Genomic DNA, 22,320 nt, shown 5'->3' on the forward strand with positions numbered 1-22,320 from the left:
GCCAACTGCTGCCCCTCCTAAGTCGGACGACGTAGCAGGCCGGTTTGGCGCGAACCTAGCCCGCTGACCCGACTCGGGTTTTTCCTCAGTTCCTGGCAGCTATGGACTACTGGAACGGCTCAAAGGCGGAACTCACCCGGCTCAGGGCTCCTGTCTCTTCTTACACTTCCATCACCAATGTGGAGTACCTTTCTGAACATGGCTTCCCGGCTGTCCCACCCTTGGAGCCCAACTTGGCTTCTCTGCTCGGAACCAAGGTCAAGATGGTAGGCCAGCGTGCGGTCCCCGCCGCCAAGAACGAGCAGCATCTGGCTCGGTTCACTGACCGCTCTCATCAGTGCGCAGCCTCAAACAACGTTGCCCTAATCGTCTACGGCATCTCCAAGTCGGCGGAGGCGTGTGACCTGCCTGATGAGCCTAAGAACCTCATCTGCAAATCGGCGGACACCATTTTAAATCTGTGTGCCGCCAATCTGGTCTGTGCAGCCTGCATCTCCGCCTGGCAGACTTTGATCCATCGGCTCCTATGGCTCAGTTCCCTCCCATCCATCCTGGAGCAGCTGTACAAAGATATGCTGAAGGGACCAGTCAGCGCAGACATGCTGTTTGGATCCCACTTCCGCAATGCCGTTGAGAGGGCTCAAAGATCAGCTGACTCCTCCGCCACCGTTTGCAGCCTGGTTCGCCCTCGGTCCAGCCGACAACCCCATACCTTTCCCAGAGCCTTGGAAGACCATCGTGGACCGTAGAGATGCCGCAGCCACCAGCCCAGTCCCAGACCGGTGCAGAACCAGCCGCTAGCGTGCGCGCGCCCTGCCTTCAAACGGAGCTTTCTCCCTGCTGTATGTGATGTAAACCAGCACGATGAGGCTTTTTTACATTCACTGCGGCCACCAAAGCGAGCTGTCATTTCTGATTTCCGCCCCTCGGTGGGCGCTTCGGAGCCTTTCCCACGCTCACGCTCTGGGCCACCTCCGCATGCGGCTGACGCGCGGCAACACATCCCGCACACGCCAGTGCCGTGCAAGCGACCCATTCATCCTAATGAATCTCGCCCAGCATCACAGTCACACGCTGTCAGGATTCATGCCCACACGCCTCCTTCCTCAGGGAGCTCGGCATCGACTGCATTACAAATTAGCAGCCTGCCCTTTCCCCACTGGCCCCCCATGGGTCGCCTCCGATATTCTTTCGGGTCAGGCGATGGTGGAAGGGGCCCGAACCTGGATTTTGGATGCAGTGCATGCCCAGACTCTGTGTACGCGTCCACTGTCAGAACGCGCCCAAGACTGAAGCCGCGTGTGTCACATGAACAAATGGATTCGGGACATCATTTAAAACGGCCACAAGCTGCAGTTTCAGTCCCGCTCACCCCCGTTCTCGGGGATTGTGGAGACGACACTGACGTCAGCCCCTCAAGCTTCCGCCCTTGAGGAGGAGTTGGGGGAACTCCTGTCAAAGGAGGCCATTTCCAGGGTTCCTCCAGGGGAGGAGAACTCGGGATTCTACTCCCGTTATTTCCTGGTTCCAAAGAAAACTGGTGGCTCCAGACCGATCCTCGATCTGTCTCTTTTCAACGCTCTGATAGCAGTGAAGCACTTCCGCATGCTCACGATCAAACAGGTGTTGGATTACATGTGCCCAGGCAACTGGTTTACGTCCATAGACCTGAGGGACGCATACTTCCATGTTCCAATAATTCCGAAGCACAGGAAATTCCTGCACTTTTCAATCAACAGGATTCAGTACCAGTACAACAGGCTCCCGTTCGGGCACTCCCTGGCCTCACACACCTTCTCCAAATGCATGGCTGCGGCGCTCCAGCCATTACACACGGCGGGCTTGAGAATCCTGTTTTATCCAGACGACCTGCTCCTCCTGGCCCGTTCCCAGATGGAGGCGGAGTCACAGACGAGGGAGCTGGCGTTACATTTGATCACACTGGGCTTCTAAATAAACTGGGAGAAGAGTTCTGTGGTCTCGTCCCAATCCATCATCTTCCTGGGCGTGGAACTGCACTCCAGCTCCATAAGAGCACGTCTTTCCTGGTAAAGAACGGCGGATCTGCTCGCCATGATTTGCCGTGTGCAACCACAGCACACAGTGACAGCGCTGTCTGTGATGAGGCTTCTGGGCATGATGGCGGCGGCCCAAGTTGTGGTTCCACTCGGCTTGCTACATATGAGAAGAAGAAGAAGAAGAAGAAGAAGAAGAAGAAGAAGAAAATATCATTTCTATAGTGCCTCTCTAGAAATCATGAGGCACGTCACAAAAACAAAAAATGTAAAAATATAAAAAATTATTCAGAAAATGGTTAAAAATATATTTAAAATGAGCAAAGAATAGACAATTGTGATTAAAAAAATGTTAAGAACGAGAGAGAGTGAACAGGAAAGAGGGAAATCAGTGGATCCTGAGGAAGGTGGAATAAGTGGGGAGAGCAGAATAAAGAGAGAGTGGTTGAAGAAGGTCATACAAAAGCCAAAAGCTGAAGGTTGGTTTATGCTTGATGCGTCAGCGAGGTCCGCACGGCTCCGCGCTGCGAAATAGCGTAATTTTAACAACCACGCCCCTCCACCGCGTCTCCGCACGGCCCAGAATTTCCGCAACGCGCACCTTGGAAAATTTCTAACCACGCGGACGGTCGGATGCGGAAAAACATGGCGGACCGTTAAGAACTAGTATGGCAGAGGTTCGTAAATACAGACATTTGTATGATTCAGCTCTCAGAGATCACCGTGATCAACATGTTGTTAATAATTCTTGGAGAGAAATAGCTCGCACTGTCGGAAAAGACGAGGACGCAGTTAAAAATGCTGGAATGCCATGTTGTAAACAGTAATTTTTACTTCTACTATGGTGTAGTGTTGGATGCATGCCGTGTAGAGCTCCATGCTGCCCCCTACAGTTTGGGAGAATATTGGCTCACCGCAGAGACGAGCATACACGAACCATAAATGCTGCAAGTTGTGAAGCTCGTTCCATCCGCGAGCCGCATCACCGCGCGGAAAGTGAATGCGTCAAGCATAAACCAAGCTTTATCCTTACAGCTGCTCATCCATATCTTACACCCGCCGGCAGCTGTGTAAGGACGTTATGGGCTCACTTATTCCTTGTTACTTAACCAGTGTGCGTTTACTACATCATGCTCTGCCTTTAAACCAATAGGCGAGGCTTAAAGGGCGGAGCCATACGACATAGAACGTTGGTTATGTTTTGTAACCCCAGATTCTATGAGTATGGCGGAGCCCTTTAAGCATCGAGGCCCACTGGTTCTGGGGTTCTTTGAACTTTTGGAGATGCTTCTTGGTCTTCGCACCTCTTCATAGGACCAGGGCCCACCTGATAGGCGGGCATACATTAAAGCTTTTCAGTCATTGGTCGTTGTCAAGGACTAACTCCCAATAGGCGAGGCTTAAAGGGCTCCGCCATACTCATAGAATCTGGGGTTACAAAACGTAACCAAAGTTTTCTGGCTCAAAAAATTGCGTTCAAACTTTACAAGTTATTACGATCATATAAATCTCGTTTAAAGACCCACTTTTACACTTTGGCTTTTAGACAGTGACTCGTTTTAGTGTTTTATTGTGTCATTGTTTTAATGTGTTCTTATTATTCATGTTTTCTCTGCTTTTAATTGAGATTTTATCCTTAGTTTTAGCTCCTTGTAATGGGTGTGTTTTGTTTTAGCCTGTGCAGCACTTTGGGCAGCTCCCATGCTGCATTTTAAATGTGCTATATAAATAAACTATGCTATGCTATGCTATATTCCGTGGTACCTAAAATATGTTTTAAATCTAAAGTGGTGAATGCTCTATGAATGATGGGTTAACAAATGTTTTTCCTATAATGATTTATTCCAGATCTTAAATTACACCAGCTTATTCTATTTGGTGAATTTAATAATGATTTATTTATTAGTATAATCTAGAGCTGAAACGATTCCTCGAGTACCTCGAATAATTCGAGTACAAAAAATCCTCGAGTCAAATTCTCTGCCTCGAGGATTCGTTTAATTCATATTTAATTAATTCATGGCTTTGCAATCGCCCGGGGTCATGTTTCACCCGGACCGAAATAAGTGACGCACATGCCCACTGGACTGAATGCACACGCGAGTAGCGAATGTAACTTAACTTTCTCTTAAACCATGGCGGACAACGTGGACCCCGGTGGAGTGCGAAAAAGACAGAAAATGTCAAGTTGTGGGACCATTTTTCACGTCGTTAGGCGGAAAACGTAGTCCAGTATAAATACTGTAAAATGGATTTAGCCTAGCACAACACCACATCCTCCGTGCTGCAGCACCTGTAAATGTCACTTCTGCAAGCGGACTCGGAGCCTCTACAAGATAATGCTTTTTAGCCTGTTTTTCTATATATTCTGCGGACTCTGCGACTTTTTCGTTTGTAGCAGTCAGTTTCAGCTCACACCGTACATCTGGTAGCAACACGTCGGACTTAAAATGTGCTAAAAATAGCAGTTTTTACACAACACGTCGGACTTAAAATGTGCTAAAAATAGCAGTTTTTACACAACACGTCGGACTTTTTATTGTGTTATTGATGTCTGTTGTCCCTCGGGGTTTCTGCAGGAGGACACGGGTATTTATGAGTGGCGGAGGAAAACGAAAGAAAGTAAATAAATGTTTTGTGATCAGTATAATTTGACAAAACCACAGCAAACATGCTTTTGGCAATCCTTGTTAGTGTGAGAAAAAAAGTGTGGAAATTAAAACGGACGTGTGTTAATAGGGAAACAGCCGGCGAGCTGTTTGCGCCGTGAGCGGTTCTGGTTCTGTTTGGGCCGCAGCCGCTCGCAGCGTTATCCTCCTAGTTTTTGTCTGACTTGCAGGCTAGTAGTGATGGGAATTACGGCTCTTTTTAGAGAGTCGGTTCTTTTGGCTCAGCTCACCAAAAAGAGCCGGCTCTTTTGGCTCCCAAGTGGCTCCTCAGATTTTCTGTTGCGTAGAGTACATTTATAACCAAAATAATACTAAACTATATGTAAAATAATTTACTAATGTAAAAAAAAGCAATATATCAAATATTTATCATTTCTATGGATTTAATAACTGAACACTTTAAGAAATCTCCACTTCCCTACTGCTGGCGCTCATTTTCTCACCGTCTTCGTCGCACTCTCCTCTCTCTCGCTCGCCTTTTTCCTCCTCCTCATTCCCTCTCGTCTCCCTCCACCCACATATGCTCTGCTGTGTGTCTGTCTGAGTCTGATTCTCCCTCTTCCCCGCCTCTACTGCTCTGTGTGTGGACAGTCTGGACACGCAGTTACACATGTTGACCAATCACATGTAGCTTTCACCAAGGCAGGGGGGGGGGGGAGGGGGGAGGGGAGGGGACGGCTCCCAATGACGAGCCGGCTCCCATCGTTCACTTCAAAGAGCCGGTTCGTTCGCGACCGACACATCACTACAGGCTAGCAGATTCTCGCACGAGGGGAAAATCGGCTCAGGTTTACTTATTTTTTGCACAGGCATTTGTTTACTGTGAAGTAAATTTGAAGTGCTGAAGTTATGCAAACTAATTTTGAATAAAACTTGAAGAATAACTGGCAATTGCTTGCTCATTTTAAGAGGTCTTTCATAATTATAACATGCTATTTGATATCAAATCACTTTTATTGTCACGTCACATGTGCAGGTACACTGGTACAGTACATGCGAGTGAAATTCTTGTGTGCGAGCTTCACAGCAACAGAGTTGTGCAAAAATACAGTAATGTAAAAACAAGTAAAATATAAAAATGGCTAATCTAAGTATACAAATGAATAAAGTAAACAATAAGATAAGAGATATAAAATGTACAGAGGTTGGTATGTGCAAAACAGTGGCATTAATGTACAGTGTGGAGCGTGTAATGTTGGAACTTGGTGGAGCTCGCGACGAGGCAGCCATACTCGGCGCCATCTTGGCTCATCAATATATGATATAATGGTTTACAAACACAAAAGGGTAATTTATTAGAGTACTCGATTAATCGAAAAAAAGATTCGATAGAGTACTCGATTACAAAAATATTCGATAGCTGCAGCCCTAGTATAATCACACATTAATAATATTATTATGCATGTTTATAATATTTACTTCACATTAATGCTGAACATATGTACTTCATGTGACAGGATGGACGTCCGGTCACTGCATCTCGATAGATCATGCGCCCTGGCTTGGCCATGGGGATGTCCCTTTGGCTGACTGGTTAGCATGTGTGATTCTAAACCGGGAGCCTGCCTGGGCTCTCGTTTCTCCACCATGCCACATTCACATTAATGTTTGACATTTTTAGTTCACATTAAGGGAGATAACCTCTAAGTGTTTGGGAAAGGAGTGGCGTCTGACATCTTTGATAATGCCCACATTAATAACGTTACTGAAAGAGAGTTCACTTCCTGAACACGTCAGTTCTAGCGAGCTGCCTGGTTTGGCCGACTGTTTCAGTAAAGCGTAAGGAACCATCCTCCAGGTCAAATCTTGTTTGCAAACTTTCAAAACTGCATCAGATGCAAAATAGTTATGCCAGCTTCCAGCAGTCACCTGGCTGCTCAGACCAGCGGTTCGGTATTTGGGGTGGAACTACGTGCCCCAATACCACAGTAGTCAACTTCACCTGCAGCCTGTCCGAACTGACTTTTCAGGCCCTTGGATCGCCGGGAGCCTTCACTACAAAGGGTTTGTAGATTCTGCACAACTGGTGGGGATGGTTTTATTAATTGATAGTTTGTTAAACCATACAGTCAGACTGATTTTACAACCCAAACATCACAAGTTTCTAAGACACTTAATAAGGTTTTCATTCAATGTCTCAGTTATCTTGTTTCAACCATCGTTCATCATAATTTGTCATCATTAGTAGTAGAAATATATAATTACATTGACTTTTTTTATAAACTTTATTTTTGCCTCTGTCTCAAATTATTAAGAAGACGTGATTTCCCTGAACTACCAAAAAGACCTGGTTTAATCTTAGATCAAATTTCAAAAGATCAATAATATTGATAATTCATATTTGTAAGGAATCTCACATCTTATCATTCTTTTATTAAAAGTAAAAATAATAATAATAATACATTTTATTTAAAAGCACCTTTCAGAACACCCAAGGTCACTTGACAGAAAATACATTAAAACAGCAATAAAACAACAATGAAACGCAAAGAAGAAAAAACAAAGAGAGAAAAAGTTAAATAAAATCAGAGGTCATAGGCAGATTTAAACATGTGTGTTTTGAGTCTGGTTTTGAAAAGGGTGAAACTGTCGATGTTCCTGATGTCTGGGGGGAGTGAGTTCCAGAGACGGGGAGCAGTGTGGCTGAAAGCTCTGCTCCCCATGGTAGCGAGACGGCCAGAATGAACTGCAAGATGGATGGAGGAAGAAGATCTGAGAGAACGGGAGGGGGTGTTAATACGTATAAGGTCTGAGATGTATGGAAGAGAGAGGTAATGGATGGCTTTGAAGGTATGGAGGAGAATTTTGAAGATGGACCTGAATTTAACTGGGAGCCAGTGAAGCTGCTGGAGAACCGGGGTGGCGTGGTGAAAGGAAGGGGTTCTGGTGATAATACGGGCTGCTGAATTCTGGACCAGTTGCAGTTTATGAAGGAGTTTGTTGGGGAGACCATAAAGAAGTGAATTGCAATAATCGAGATGGGAGGTGACGAGGCTGTGGACGAGAATGGCGGCAGTGTGAGGGGTAAGGGATGTAACCACTTACAACACGTTACAACAATTCAGTTTATTTACATAGGGCCAAATCACGACAAGAGTCATCTCAAGGCACTTCCCAAAGTAAACATTCCACTGCAGGTCAGTTCATTAAGCCAATCAGTAAAAAGTTTCCTATGTAAGGAACCCAGCAGAGTGCATCGAGTCACTGACTTGTGTCAGTATCTTTACAGAAATCCAAAACACAAAAGTTAAAAGTTTAAAGCATTTGTGTTGTGAGGCTTTTTTCATTTGTATAGTTGTTTTTGAAATATACTTTGTAACAAATCAAAGGTCAAAATGACCAGAAAGTAATTTTTAATGTGCAGACTCAAAGTTACCATCTGTCTGGCCTCCAAACCAGAGAGCTACAAAGGAGACGTAGCATCTTCAGCCAAGGTCTCATGCAGAAGCGAGAGTCCTGCATCTTTACTCTGTATAAAGTTCATCTTCCTGAAAGTTTATAGGTGACGTTACAATTTATAGGTTGAAATAATCAAATGTGTTGAATGAACAAGATGTTTTCATTTATCAGTATACTCACACACATTATAAGAAGATTGTTATTAATGCTTAACATTCACTTCACATGTTGACACAAAGAGTTAACCTCTCTGAATATCTGACTGAAGGCGTGACATTCTGAGCTGTTTTGAAAATGCCTTCAAACCTGTCAAATTCTGATTCGCCAAATTTATCAACAATGTGATTTGATAAAACAGGAATTACTTCCTGATCTAGTCAGTTTCTAGCTGCCTTCCGAGCCAGCTAAATCAGGGAAACAAGCATTTTGAAACCATTCACCTTTTGACCTCAGGTCAAAACCTCTCTGCAACGCTTGGTGATATCAAACAAAACGGCTCTTTTGAGAGCCACGAACAGAATTAGATGCAAAACAAGCATTCCAGCTTCCTGCCTCCACCTGGAAGATTACCCAGACTAGATGGGTCGAAATCTGAGCTGGCTACGAGCTCCGATACCAGAGGTCCACGCCATCGGCAGTTTACATCTCGACCTCCTGACCCCCTGGATCGCTTGGGGATCTTCACACAAGGACGTGCAGACTTGACACAAATTGTGTCAGTCGTTATAAACAAATCTCTAGCTTATAAAACTATACTGCCAAATTGATTTTACAACCCAGACTTCACAAACTCTCTCAGATACGTAAGAAAAGTTTGCATAAAACATCTAGCTTCCATTCCATCATCTCATCCATTACATTCAATCACTTTATCCATTGCGTTCCATCATTCCTTTCATACCTTGTCTTGTACAATCATTAGTTTAGGGAAATTGAATTAATTCACTTTTATAAACTAAACTTGACTGAATTATTATGAAGTGTGCATGGTCCCTGATAAATAAAAGAAACTAAAGTATTCTGATTAAACATTCAAATATCAATCAGATTGATATTACATATTCATATGGACTTATCACATCTGGTTGATCATTTGTTACATATGTAGCCAAATGTGGTAAAAATTATGAGAAAAAACCTTGTAAACTAGCTTGTATGGGGTTCTGTATTTTTATTTTTATTTTTGTATATTGCTACTAAAGTATCTAGGTGAGGATAAACACGGAAGTAGGGCTAGAATAAAGATGAAGGCCAGGCCACCCAAATGAACCACCGCTCACTTTTGGTCTTAGCAGAGTAGGGACCTGATCCATGTGGACCCAGTAGGCTGAGTCTCTAATGCTACCCCTCACACACACACGCACACGTACGCACGCACGCACGCACGCACACACACACACACACACACACACACACACACACTCACTCACTCACACTCACTCACACACACACACACACACACACACACACACACACACACACACACACACACACACACACGCTCACACACACACACACACACACACACACACACACACACACACACACACACACACGCACACAAACGCACACACACGCACACACACACGCACACACACGCTCACACACACACACGCACACACACACACACACACACACGCACTCACACACACACACACACACACACACACACACACACACACACACACACACACACACACACACACACACACACACACACACACACACACACACACATACACACACACACAAGTTCTAAAGCTAAGATCCAGTTTTCTTGCCTTTGTAAAAGGAAGTGAAAATAAGTCTGAATGAACCAACAGAAGTCTTACAGTCTGAGTCTTTGCTGTCACTGGACGCACTCAGCCTCTCAGCAGCCCCCTGGATGTATTTGTTGTACAGTTTGATCCTCAGGGCCCAGCTTAAATCAGGCTCCCTCACTGTGTTCTTCAGCCTCCGCCGAGCATTTGCAAACCAGTTAGAGACCTGCACAGAGATCAGATGTTTTATAAGAATAACCAGCCGGCTCACAAATTAAAACATCATGATCTGGTCTCACCTGGACTAGCGTCATTTGTGAGCCCAGAGCCAGCAGGACCTTCTCAGTTTTAGTGGGGTAAGGGTTTTCCCGATGCTTGTAGAGCCAGTGTTTTAACGGCCGGGCCATGTCCTGAAGAACTTGTCTCTTGTGGCGAACTTGAACCCCACTAAGGCAAGACCTGTAGGAGTCAGAAGACACGGTGAATTCACTAAAAACACTCTTTGGACTTTGACACAAAAACATCACATGTATCCTCCACCATGGTCAAGACCAGAGAGCTGTCTAAGGACAGGATTGCACACTCAACTCAACTCAGCTTTATTTATAAATCGTGCCTTACAGACAAAAAGATGCCACCAGGGCGCTACACTGATCAAATAAAAACATAAAACATTAAGTCCAGAAAATAAAACTTTGTATCACACGATATAGATAAAAATACAATGAGTAAAATCGCTATAAGTAAAACAATAAAACTAGTTAGAAAGGTTAAAAGACAGTTCATAAAAATATGTTTTTAGCCTTGCCTTAAAAACCGCAACAGAGGTGGAAGCCCTTATGCTCAGAGGAAGCTTATTCCAAAGCTTAGGACCTGCCACAGCAAAAGCCCTATCACCACACGTCTTTAGACGTGTTCTTGGGACCGAGAGGAGCATGAGGTTCTCCGAGCGGAGTGACCGTGAAGGGGTGTATGGTTGAAGTAGTGACACCAAGTAAGGAGGGGCCAAACCATTTAACATTTTAAAAACTAGTAAAAGTATTTTAAAATGAATCCTAACATCAACGGGCAGCCAGTGAAGCGCAGCCAGGACAGGAGTAATGTGGTCAGACTTGCGCCTGCCCTCTAAAAATCTGGCAGCAGCATTCTGGACCATTTGCAACCTGGCTATTGAGCCCTTGCTCACACCGAATAGAACAGAGTTGCAGTAGTCCAATCGCACCGTAATAAAAGCATGGACCACCGTCTCAAGATCATGACGTGTCAAAAACGGTTTGATCTTTGCCAGCCGACGAAGGTGGAAAAAGGAGGAGGAGATCTCTCCATTGATGTGGGTATCATAACTAAGGGCGCTATCCAGTTTAACACCAAGATTAGTCACCGATGTAGTCAGCTGGCCATTAAATGACCCACAGTCAGTTAGGGAAGAGTCACAGTGTATGCTTGGAGCAAACAATATAGCCTCTGTTTTCTGATCATTTAGGCTCAGAAAATTTCCAGTCATCCAGGTCTTGATCTCCCTCAAACAGTTTGTAAGAGTAGAAATAGAGAGACCGCTTGACGTGTTCAGAGGCAGGTACAGCTGACAATCGTCAGCATAAAGGTGGAATTGAACTCCAAGCTCACGACAAATGTCACCTAAGGGCAGAATGTAAATAGAAAACAACAAAGGTCCCAATATCGAGCCCTGTGGTACCCCCCAAGGTAGATCAGAGGCAAGCAGCTTGGTGAGAAGAGATCAACTGTTGCAGCAGTTATTAGAAAATCAAACAAATACAAGATCACTGACAATCTCCCTCGAACTGGGGCTCCACGCGAGATCTCACCTAATGGGGTACAAATGATTTCATGAATGGGGAAGAATGCGATACATGATTAAGTCACCTATCGTTTAGTATATAAATGAATAAAATAAAATGTATTTATAGAGCAACTTTCACAGATATCACAACGTGCTACAACAAACCTATTCTACTTGTTTTGGCTCTTACATTCTTGAAAAGCTGTCACACAGAAACAGCAGAACAATCCTACCTTCGGTACGTCAGGGCGGAGCTGTTGTCAGTCGTCTTCTGGCTGAGCAGCATGTCTGTGTCCTGTCTGTCTGGCAACCTCGTCTGAGGTAAGTCTGCACAGTTCAAACCGCTCCTTTCCGCTGCTCTCCTGCTGTCATCCAAATCAAGCCCAGTATCCGACTTCATAGTCACAATTTTTTCCATAAAAAAAACAAAACATTTAGTTCTCCTCAATCAGCAGGAGCGTCAGCAGACTTCCAGAGGCCAACAGAACCAGGTTCCTATTGTTTAAAGATCTGATGGAAAAGCAGAACAAATCAAACTGCCTCCCCTGCCTGAGGAGAGTCAAGCTGGAGAATAATGTTCCTGAAGTCAAATGATGGCTGGTTTTTCTGAGCTGTGTGAAGAAAAATCAAATAACCTGCTGCTCTGCCACCTATTGGTCCCCTTACTGTCCAATCACTTCTCTGGACAGCCCTGCAAGGGAAAGCCTGAAGACCAGCAACATGATATGAAAACTGCTGCACAACAAATAACAGAAATCCTGGTCATTACATTTACTAGAAAGACAATCTGAACTGTGGCGCAGCAGCACAAATATACACTCGTATTTTCGACATGACACACGTGGTTCTCGTGAATCTTGTGGTGTGGATAAAAAAAATGTGTCAGCAAATAAACCTCCATGTTTTACCGGGGGATTATGGAAATTTAGGAGCATAATTACATGGTTGCTAATAGCCAGCAAAACCTCAAGATGATGGCTCACGTCATGCAGGAAATCCTGCTGTTTTATGATTTTAGTGAGCATTTTGATGAAAATCTACTTGTAAAGCAGAATATTTTGTGCTTGATGCAGATATATGAGCTCATACCTGCAGCTGTCTTGAATCTGACGAGCAGTCACAAACAGATGAGTGTATGATGTTCATTATGATGCGCTAACACTCTGATGCAGGATTGTTTGGGTTTGTTTCAGCGACACCGCCATGCATGATCAAAAACTTATGTTTGAGTATTTTTAGTAAAGCTCTTTTTGTTTTCCTGGCTGCTGCTTAAATGTGAAATTCTGGCTAAAAAAGCACTCGTCTTAACTTGTAAAAGCCTCTCAAACTTTCCACCATGTTTAGAATTTAAAACTTGCAGTTGAAAGTTTCAGTGGTTTAAAAGCTGAAACGCAAGGAGCAGAAACATCTCCTTTAGGTGCTGTAAATTCCTCCTCACATTCCCGGGAAGCATTTGGAGAATGCTTCATGCTATCACACACCATTTACCTCTGTCCCTCTGTGATGTGTTCACTGACTAGACTGCTGATATTAGCTTGAAAATACCCGCGTTGGCTGCTTGGAGACCTGTAAAAAAGCACTGATTCTGTTTTGTTTGGATCACTTAGCACTCATATCTGTGTGTTCTATGTCTTTCAGGTTCACAAACTCCAGAGAGGCCTAAAAATATGTAGCAAGACTTATTCAGGCCCTGTCCACACGTAGCCGGGGATCTGCCAAAACGTAGATATTTTTCTACGTTTTGGCCTGTCATCCACACGAAAACGGAGTTTTTTCACTCGAAAACTGATCTTTTTAAAAACTCCGGCCAAAGTGAAGATCTGCGTTTTCTCTGTTTTGGGTGTCTGCGTGTGGACGGACAAAACCGGAGTTTTAAGGTCCGCAACGTCACTTTCGGCAACAAAAAAATGCTGACATCACGTGTGCGACCTGTGTTTACACTAGCCGACAGCATGGAAGCCCTCAGAGCTGTGCTCTGTCAGTACCCGATCCATCAATTGTCCAAGCGCTTTTTGCTTGTTTGTTTTTGCAAGCGGAATTACTGCTCCTTGCGGAAGACCACAGACGAAGGACGAGGTTAAGAACGGGGGAAGTACTGCCACCTACAGGTCTGGCATGTCCTTAACAACGTATTTATCCGGGTACGTGTGGACAGAGTTTGTTTTTAAAACGTGGTGGTGTGGATGCAAGTTTTTGGAGGGGCGGATATTCGTTTTCAAAAACCCCCGGCTACGTGTGGACTAGACCTCACACATGCATTTTTAGCCTTAGTCCTCAGTTATTTGCTTTGAAGTGAGTTTTGAGAGGCTTTCATTGTCCTTTCATGTTATCATGAGGGCGATGGTGGCACAGGAGTTAAGTGCTCGCCCCATAATTGGAAGGTTGCAGGTTCGAGTCCCGCTCAGTCTGTTGCTGCCGTTGTGTCCTTGGGCAAGACACTTAACCCACGTCGCCTGCTGGTGGTGGTCGGAGGGACTGGCGGCGCCAGTGCTCGGCAGCCTCGCCTCTGCCAGTGTGCCCTGGGGCAGTTGTGGCTACATCGTAGCTCATCACCATCAGTGTGTGAATGGATAAATGATACACTGTAGTGTAAAGTGATTTGGAGTCCTTACTCTGAGAGGCGCTATGCAAGTGCAGATCATTTACCATTTATAGTGTTGATCAGGCAGAGCTTTGTTGCCAGCGTTCCATTGCATAATGGCTTCAAACACGTATATAATAGTTAGTTTTTACGTAAACCATTGAATGAAATTACACAAACTGTCTGAGCTCTAGTTAAGGTGCTTGCAATAGTTTGTGTATGTGTACGTGTACGTGTACGTGTGTGTGTGTGCGTGTGTGTGTTTGGGGGAGGGTACATTGGAACTTTGTCCCCCCCAGTTTCAAAATCCTATCTGTGCCCCTGCTGGTAGTCCATAGTAATCCCCAGAGGTGTGGACTCGAGACCCATGACTTGGACTCGAGTCAGTCTCAAGTCATTATTTTAACGACTTCTGACTTGACTTGATAAAATCTATAAAGACTTACGACTTGACTCGGACTTGAACGCCAATGACTTGCAACTTAAATCGACTTGCATTTGTTGACTTGATGACGACTTGAGCACATTTGATATTTTAGCACAAAAGTGGCACGCTGTGGACAAAATTCATAAATCATTCTTCGTTCTGGGTTTGATTTACTGCTAAATGCAGCAGCACTTTGTTTACAACCAGTTTAAAGTTGCACTTTTTGCTTGTTTGAGCAAAGAAATGAAGCTTTTCGAAGCTTTATTTCTGGAATTTATTTATTATCATTGTCATTAAATTGAAGTTGGACAGATGACTTGATTATGACTTGAAAATTCAAAGTTAAGGACTTGGACTTGACTTGGACTTCTACATCATTGACTTTGGACTCGACTTGGACTTGGTTGTCTTTGAGTTGGACTTGACTCGAGACTTGACTGGAAAGACTTGTGACTTAATTGTGACTTGCAAAGCAGTGCCTTGGTCACACCTCTGGTAATCCCAAAGCACCGTGAGCACCAGTGCGTTGTGGTGAAGAAAGACCTGGGCCAAAAGCTCTTACCAGCACAACAACCATAACAGAGTTGCAGGGGGAGGGATTTCTGAGCAGCTATCCTGGAATCATCATGAAGATGTTCTGGATTATTCCTTAGTTCAGTCAAATCTATATTTATTACTTAAAATATGCAGAAACTGTTCAGGAAGTAAATAAAACACATCTGAAAATAGCAAAAACAAACAAACAAAAAAATAAAATACCCCCCCCCCTTTTTTTTTACAAGCTTTTGGAGACAAGAGAGAAGAACAACAACCTTTTAATGTCACGATCTTCTTCTTCTTCTTCCTTTCCGGTTAAATGGCGGGTGGCAACCAACTTAAGGTGCATTACCGCCACCTACTGTGCAGGAGTGTGAGTCAGAGCGAGGAGAGAAAAAAAAAAAAAAAAAAAAATATATATATATATATAGAAAAATAATAAAAAACTAAATTCTACTAAATACCTTAATTTTCCTAAGAAACTCTAGCACCAACTTATAATGTCACGATCTGCCCCTGCCTTCCTGACTGTGTTCCTCTCCTGCCCTGATTAGTTGTTTATTGGTTTCACCTGCCCTTGTTGACATGCCCAGGTGTTCCTGATTTTCCCCAGTGTATTTATACCTCCTGTCTCGTATGTCCTGTGTCAGATCATTGTTGTGTTTTCACGGTGTTACATTTGCTCCTGCTGTACCGTCCTACCTGCCATATTAATTAAACCATTTTTATTTTTTCATCCGTTGCCTGCTCTTCTGCCTCTGGAACCCCCACCACACATGGTCCACCATCTCCATCCTTATAACGTGACATTTAAGGTACCATTTACTGTCTACAAATGTTGCTGCTTGTTCAAGAATCAGCAAATTTCAGAAAATTTACAAAAAAGATTTTTCTTTCTTGGCTTTGGATTTGTTGCAGTATCGCCCATATTCTGTTAGCACATGTAGAAGAAGAAGAAGAAAATATCATTACTATAGCGCCTCTCAAGATAAAAATCATGAGGCGCTTCACAAAAACAAAACAAAAAAAGTTAAAATATAAAAAAGCATTTAGAAAATGTTTAAAAATATATTTAAAATGAGCAAAAATAGGCAATTGGGATTTAAAGGAAAAAAATGTTAAGAAAGAGAGAGAGTGAACAGGAAAGAGGGAAATCAGTGGATCCTGAGGAAGGTGGAATAGGTGGGGAGAGCAGAATAAAGAGAGAGTGGTGAAGAAGGTCATACAAAAGCTACTTTGAACAAGTGAGTCTTCAGCTGCTTTTTAAAGGAGACCACTGAGTCCACTGATCTCAGGCTCAGGGGGAGAGAGTTCCAGAGTCTGGGGGCCACAGCAGCAAATGATTTGTCACCTTTGGTCTTTAGCCTGGTGCGCTGCACAACCAGTAGGCTTTGATCACTGGACCTCAGGGACATGCTGGGGGTGTAGGGACAAAGAAGATCACCAATGTAAGATGGTGCTTGTCCATGTAAGGCCCTATAGACCAGAACCAGGATCTTGAAATGAACTCTGAAGTTGACTGGCAGCCAGTGAAGCTGGAGGAGAAGCGGGGTGATGTGGGTGTGTTTGGCGGACTTGGTCAGAAGCCGAGCACAGGCATTCTGAACCACCTGTAGACGGTTCAGGGAGGTTCTGCTCAGACACGTGAAAAGAGAGTTACAGTAGTCTAAGCGTGAGGAGATGAAGGTGTGGAGAACTGTCTCAAGTTCAGAGCGAGACAGAATGGGACTCAGCTTAGCAATGTTCCTGAGATGGAAGAAGGAAGAGCGAATAAGAAAACTGTAGTAGATGTTTAGATCATAACCATCTTTTGCTAAATGGATATATTGTTTAAAATGTCTGTGTTTATTTTCATGAACTTCAAATGGTGCCAAATGATCCCAAACCAACTTGACATCATGCATTTGTGTAATGTTTTGTGTGGCTGCTGCAGAGAACATCAAATGGAGGGTTTTCATTGGATCATGTTGGCGTCGTCAACAGAATCTTGCAGACACTCTGAGATGATCTCAGAGTGTCTGCAAGATTTTCAGGGCTGTGATGAAACAACTGCCACAGTTTGGCTTGATGCTCCATTTCAGGCCTGTCAGAAGAAGTGTGACAGAAAACATATCGGTTGGTGTGTTTTCACTCATTCGTGCCAACAACTTCCTGGTGTGTGTTTGACACTGACAATAAACATTCAAAAGTAAACGAAGTGCCTTTTCATTCCTGCAGTGTAGCCTGTAAGACTGGCTGCACTTTCTCAGTCAACTTTTATGAGTGGTCATAATTTCCCTTTGCACAACTGGAAAGGCCCAAGTTCCCTGGAACCATCACACTGCTCCCTCTTCCTTCCAGCCAGACACATTAACACTCCTTCACACCCAACTGAGCACAGCACCAAAGAAGAGGAAGGCACGTGTCGACTAAAAAGATTAAGGTTGTTCACCACCTAGAATGAAAAGTGAAGCACCAAGTCTGGATTCCTGACAAAGGTTTGTGCTCATCGTCCGTAACTGTCGTCGTCTTTTTTTGCACAAATTGTATTAAATGTCCTGCTGCTACTAACTGCCTCTAGTGGATGTTATTTAAGTTCAGCAGCTGTCAGAATAAGTACATGCTGATGTTTGCAACTTGGCAGCAAAGTTCAACATTCAGCCGCAAATTCTGGAGACTTTCCTTTTAACTTTGTGTGAGTTGTGTCTGCTAGGTGCCAGCAGAGAAACCGGCTATTAAACAGATGGGAAGAAAAGACTGAAACAGGAAAAAATGATGTCTAATTGATTACACACACACACGCACGCACGCACACACATCAAAGGTGTTGAAAACATGCTCAAAATATGACTCAAAAGCAAAAAAATGTAAAACACCATCATGATCTCATGAGTTATTGTTGGTAAAACTGTGAGATAGCCAATTAGGCAAGATGTTTAAACGAATCACGTGGAAACTAAAGTGGACGATCTTAAAGCCAGTGTCTGTTCCTGTGATCTCCGTTCAATTCCAACTGGTCAAATAACTGCAGCTCCTCCATGGTTTTGTTGGTGTAGAATCATTCCAGTCTGCAGGGACCCACCGGACCTCTGCCTCCACCATCTTTTCAAGCTCCATTTTCAACTGCTTAAATGATGTGGCAATGTCTCCGTTAACGATCAGCTTGTCAAACAGGTGACCGTACTGCCTCTCCAGAAGTTCAGCCGAGTCAATCATGTCCTCAAAATCCTCCTCCTGTGGACAAAAGATGCTGAATGAATGAATGAGCGAACGAACGAACGAACGAACGAATGAATGAAGCCCTGCACCTCACAGAGACCGGACTGTTGGTGACTTAATGAAAAAATATTCCTGAATTTTCAATTGGAATCACACAAATGTGTTACTTTACAGCTACACTGAGAGGTTTCTATATAGATGGGTTATGTGGGGCATATGGCATAATTACAAATTTTTAACAATTATGCAGTTTCATTTGTCACAGTTTAGTCATTTAATATTTTGTTTTCTTTTCATATTCTTCACCAGGCTCTCCCACAGAAAGCAAACATTTCTAACGCTGTCTGACTCAGAAACTAAAATGAGTGTGGTTTGCGATGAGTTCCAGATGCGAGTGAGAGTCGAGCGTGCTAACCAGTCAGCCAAAGGGACATCCCCTTGGCCAAGTAGCCAGGGCGCATGATCAATCGGGACATTGTGACAGGACGCTCACACTGTCACATCTTCCCCCCTCTTTCCACAAGCACATCCTCGTGCTCCCACGCAGGGTGCCACAAACTTCACATCCATGGACCTACTTGACAGTACTACATGGATCCTGCCAACAATGCCAAATGTGGCAAGGTGGAGAAACGAGGGCCCGGGCGGGATTCAATCCCCAGACTCCCGAGTGAGAGTCGCGTGTGCTAACCAGTCAGCCAAAGGGACATCCCCTTGGCCAAGTAGCCAGGGCGCATGATCAATCGGGACATTGTGACAGGACGCTCACACTGTCACATTAGTATGAGGATTGCTGTAAAGTCACTGACACTAGTCAGTGACTTGATGCAATTTGCTGGGTTCCTTATATAGGAAACATTTTTTCTTATTGGCTTAATGAACTGACCTGAATTGGAATGTTTATTATGTGAAGTCCCTTGAGATGACTCTTGTCGTGATTTGGTGCTATATAAATAAACTTGAATTGAATTGAATTGAATTGAAAGTAGTAGAGTGTGGAAAGTGGTCAGTATGTCCTCCAGCAGTCTAAGCCCATAGCAGCATAACTACAGAGAAAATTCTGGATAACCTAGCCTTTTAGATGGAGGCATGTTGGAGGCAGGGCAAGGGAGAGCCATCTTTACCGACTGTATTCTCCACTGTACACTGCAACTCCCTCTACCCACCACTCACCCAGATCTGGGCTTACATCAGAATTTAACCATAGGCCCTATCAAATAAAAATATTTTAAGCCTAGCATTAAAAGTAGACAAGGTGTCTAACTCACGGACTAAAGCTGTGAGCTGATTCAACAAGAGAGGAGCCTGATAGCTAAAAGATCTGCCCCATTCTATTTTTAAATAGGTAACACTTCCTTTTACAGTCCCCTAATAACTAAGTACTTAAATGGTAATTACATAGTAAGTTACAGTGTATTATTGTTTCTGAGTTCTTAAACAGTTATTACCATGTTACTCAGGTTTAATTCTAGTTTTCATTTTATTAATCATTCCCAGTAAATACTGCTTTACACAATAATTACACTTTATTACATTTATACACTTTAAATTATTATGTAATTGCCATGTAAGTACTTAGTAATTAGGGGACTGTAAAAGGAAGCGTTACCTTTAAATATTCTAGGAACCGCCAGTAAACCTGCAGTATGAGAGCGAAGTGTTCTGTTAGAAACATATAGAGCAATCACTGATGTTTGATGGAGCTTGATTATTAAGAGCTTTATATGTGAGAAGGAGGATCTTAAAATCTATTCAGAATTTAACAGGCAGCCAATGTAGGGAAGCCAAGACAGGAGAGATATGATCTCTCTTTTTAATTCTCATCAGAACTCTGAAGACTTTTAACTGCATTCTGTGGACTTCCTGAGAGTAATGAATTAAAGTAATCCAGTCTTGAGATCATAAATGCATAAAGTAGTTTTTCAGCATCACTCCTGGAAAGGATGCTTCTAATCTTTGCAATAATGAAAGAAGTAAATTCTGCAAACCTGTTTAATGTGGGATTTGAACGACAAGTCCTGGTCAAAGACAACACCAAGGTTACTTACTTTGAGGCCAATTTAATGCCGTTTAGGTCAGGTGATTGACTAAGCAGTTTCGTTTTCTGAAGTTCCGGTCCAAAGATGAGAACTTCAGTCTTGTCTTGATTTAAAAGCAGAAGGTTTAGAGTCATCCAATTTTTTATGTCTTCAAGACAAATCTGTAATCTAACTAACTGATTAGGTTAATCAGGGTTAATGGATAAACACAACTGAGTATCGTCAGCATAACAGTGAAAATTGATCCCATGCTATCTAATGATTTTACTAATTGGAAGCTTATAAATATATAGTAAAAAGAACTGGTCCAAGCACGGAACCCTGTGGTACTCCACAAGTAACCATGGAGTATGAAGATTTGTCATGTACATTCACAAAAGGAAATCTGTCATACAGATAGGATTTAAACCCACCTAGCTCTGTTCCTGTGGTCCCTACAACATGCCCAGTTATTCTCGTAACCCGGCTGTACTCTTTTTTTCTTGAGCTTAGCATAAAACACAGGAAGTCAATGGATCCAACTAGCATTATGAGTAAAAACGCCCTTAAAGTCACTCAGTAGTGATCCCTATTCTGCTTGGTGACTTAAATAATTAGACTGACTGCAAGTGAGAATATTTAGCAACACAAAGGAATCACAGATGCTATTTTAGATGTGGGACTACTTTATAACAAGACATATAACCTAGACATTGGATTTTGGATTCATGAACTTCTGTTGGGCTGTACTAATTGTCTGTGTAATTCTGAGGAGAGGAGTTGAAATCCACAAACGAGAAGAGGAGTTCTCATAGCTGGCAACGAGACAGTTCCCCCCTTCTACCAACCATCACAGCACATGCTGCTCTGTCTCCACCGTTCCTAACAGCAGAACTTTCTACTCTTCCCTTAGTCCCCTGCATTCTAAAATAAATATCTTCTTTAAACGTTTAATTGCTGTGTTTTGGCTGAATTTCCGAGTCTTCAGGTTAAATCCATTACAAAAACATCTAATATCTGAACCAGTGAAGTTCTTAATCAAATTAGTGAAGTGTACAAAACTAACGGTTTCTGATAAATCTTAAATGTCAAGATTGTTCATCTCAAGTGCTGTTGTCGGTTTCTGTTTCATTTTGTGTGGCAGCAGGCTTTAATCAAGTGGGTTTAGTTTCTAGTAGACGTCTTCACAAAATCTAAACCCAAGTCCTAGCTTAACTGATAATTCTAGCTTTGTAGTCTTGCTCAACTTTACTTACTGAAAAGATCTTGACCATGTTGAAGCTTCCTTCATCACAGACAAACTTAGCTCTCCTCCTGGTCAGGCGTAGCTCCTCAATCCCGGGGGGTTTCACAAACACCACGTACGGTTGGAATTTAGAATTGTACAAGTGTTTTATTTTCTACAGAGGAAAATAAAAAATACAGGGATCAGATGAAGACACAAGTGGTTCTCTATTTGCCTTAGGCAGTGTTTTGCCAGTTATTTCAAAAGGTAACTCACATACTTAAATATTTACGTCAAAAAGTATTGCGATTGTAGTGGGATTAATCCACCTGCCACCGAGTAATTGGGTGACCTATCACCATTAGAGGTGCTAATATAAATATAGCCTGGGATGGCGCTAGCGTTCTCCCTGCTTTGCTGCAAACGTCTGCTTCTGCTGGCCTGTGAGGTGCGGTGAATTTGAATACAGGATTGCAGCATCAGGTGAAGTGTGAGTATTATCTAAACTCTGCAGTAGCACCATGGAGTCTGTTATTGATCGATTGCTCCTGCCTCAGGAATTGCTGGCAGGTTGTCACTCTGAGAAATGGAGGGCGCCAAAGTAAGACAGTATGTACAGCCTGCTCTCCTCTCCACTCAGCTGTTAGCATATAGGAAGATCATCAGTTTGACTTCCAGATTGAGCAAGTT

At 43.3% G+C, this 22,320-nt stretch overlaps 2 protein-coding genes across 3 annotated transcripts in view; both read right to left on the reverse strand.

Annotated features, from left to right (window-relative positions):
* LOC107384319 (homeobox protein Mohawk) overlaps nt 1-12,229 on the reverse strand; it is a 24,684-nt gene extending 12,455 nt beyond the window's left edge. Inside the window, exons 1-3 of the mRNA XM_015957517.3 lie at nt 11,878-12,229; nt 10,143-10,302; nt 9,916-10,069 (exon numbers count right to left, since the gene is read on the reverse strand). Coding sequence (XP_015813003.1) covers nt 9,916-10,069; nt 10,143-10,302; nt 11,878-12,062 — 499 coding nt within the window. The 5' untranslated portion in view covers nt 12,063-12,229. The remainder of the gene's footprint in view (nt 1-9,915; nt 10,070-10,142; nt 10,303-11,877) is intronic.
* A 5,702-nt stretch (nt 12,230-17,931) lies between these two features.
* Nucleotides 17,932-22,320, reverse strand: part of LOC107384320 (MAGUK p55 subfamily member 7) — a 47,740-nt gene continuing 43,351 nt past the window's right edge. For both annotated transcript variants that reach the window (XM_015957519.3, XM_015957518.3), the window contains 2 exons: nt 21,662-21,805; nt 17,932-18,402 (listed from right to left, as the gene is read on the reverse strand). In XM_015957519.3, the coding sequence (XP_015813005.2) occupies nt 18,172-18,402; nt 21,662-21,805 (375 nt within the window). In that variant the 3' untranslated portion in view covers nt 17,932-18,171. The remainder of the gene's footprint in view (nt 18,403-21,661; nt 21,806-22,320) is intronic.

The sequence above is a fragment of the Nothobranchius furzeri genome, chromosome 11 (assembly GCF_043380555.1).
Source record: "Nothobranchius furzeri strain GRZ-AD chromosome 11, NfurGRZ-RIMD1, whole genome shotgun sequence".
NCBI lineage: Eukaryota > Metazoa > Chordata > Actinopteri > Cyprinodontiformes > Nothobranchiidae > Nothobranchius > Nothobranchius furzeri.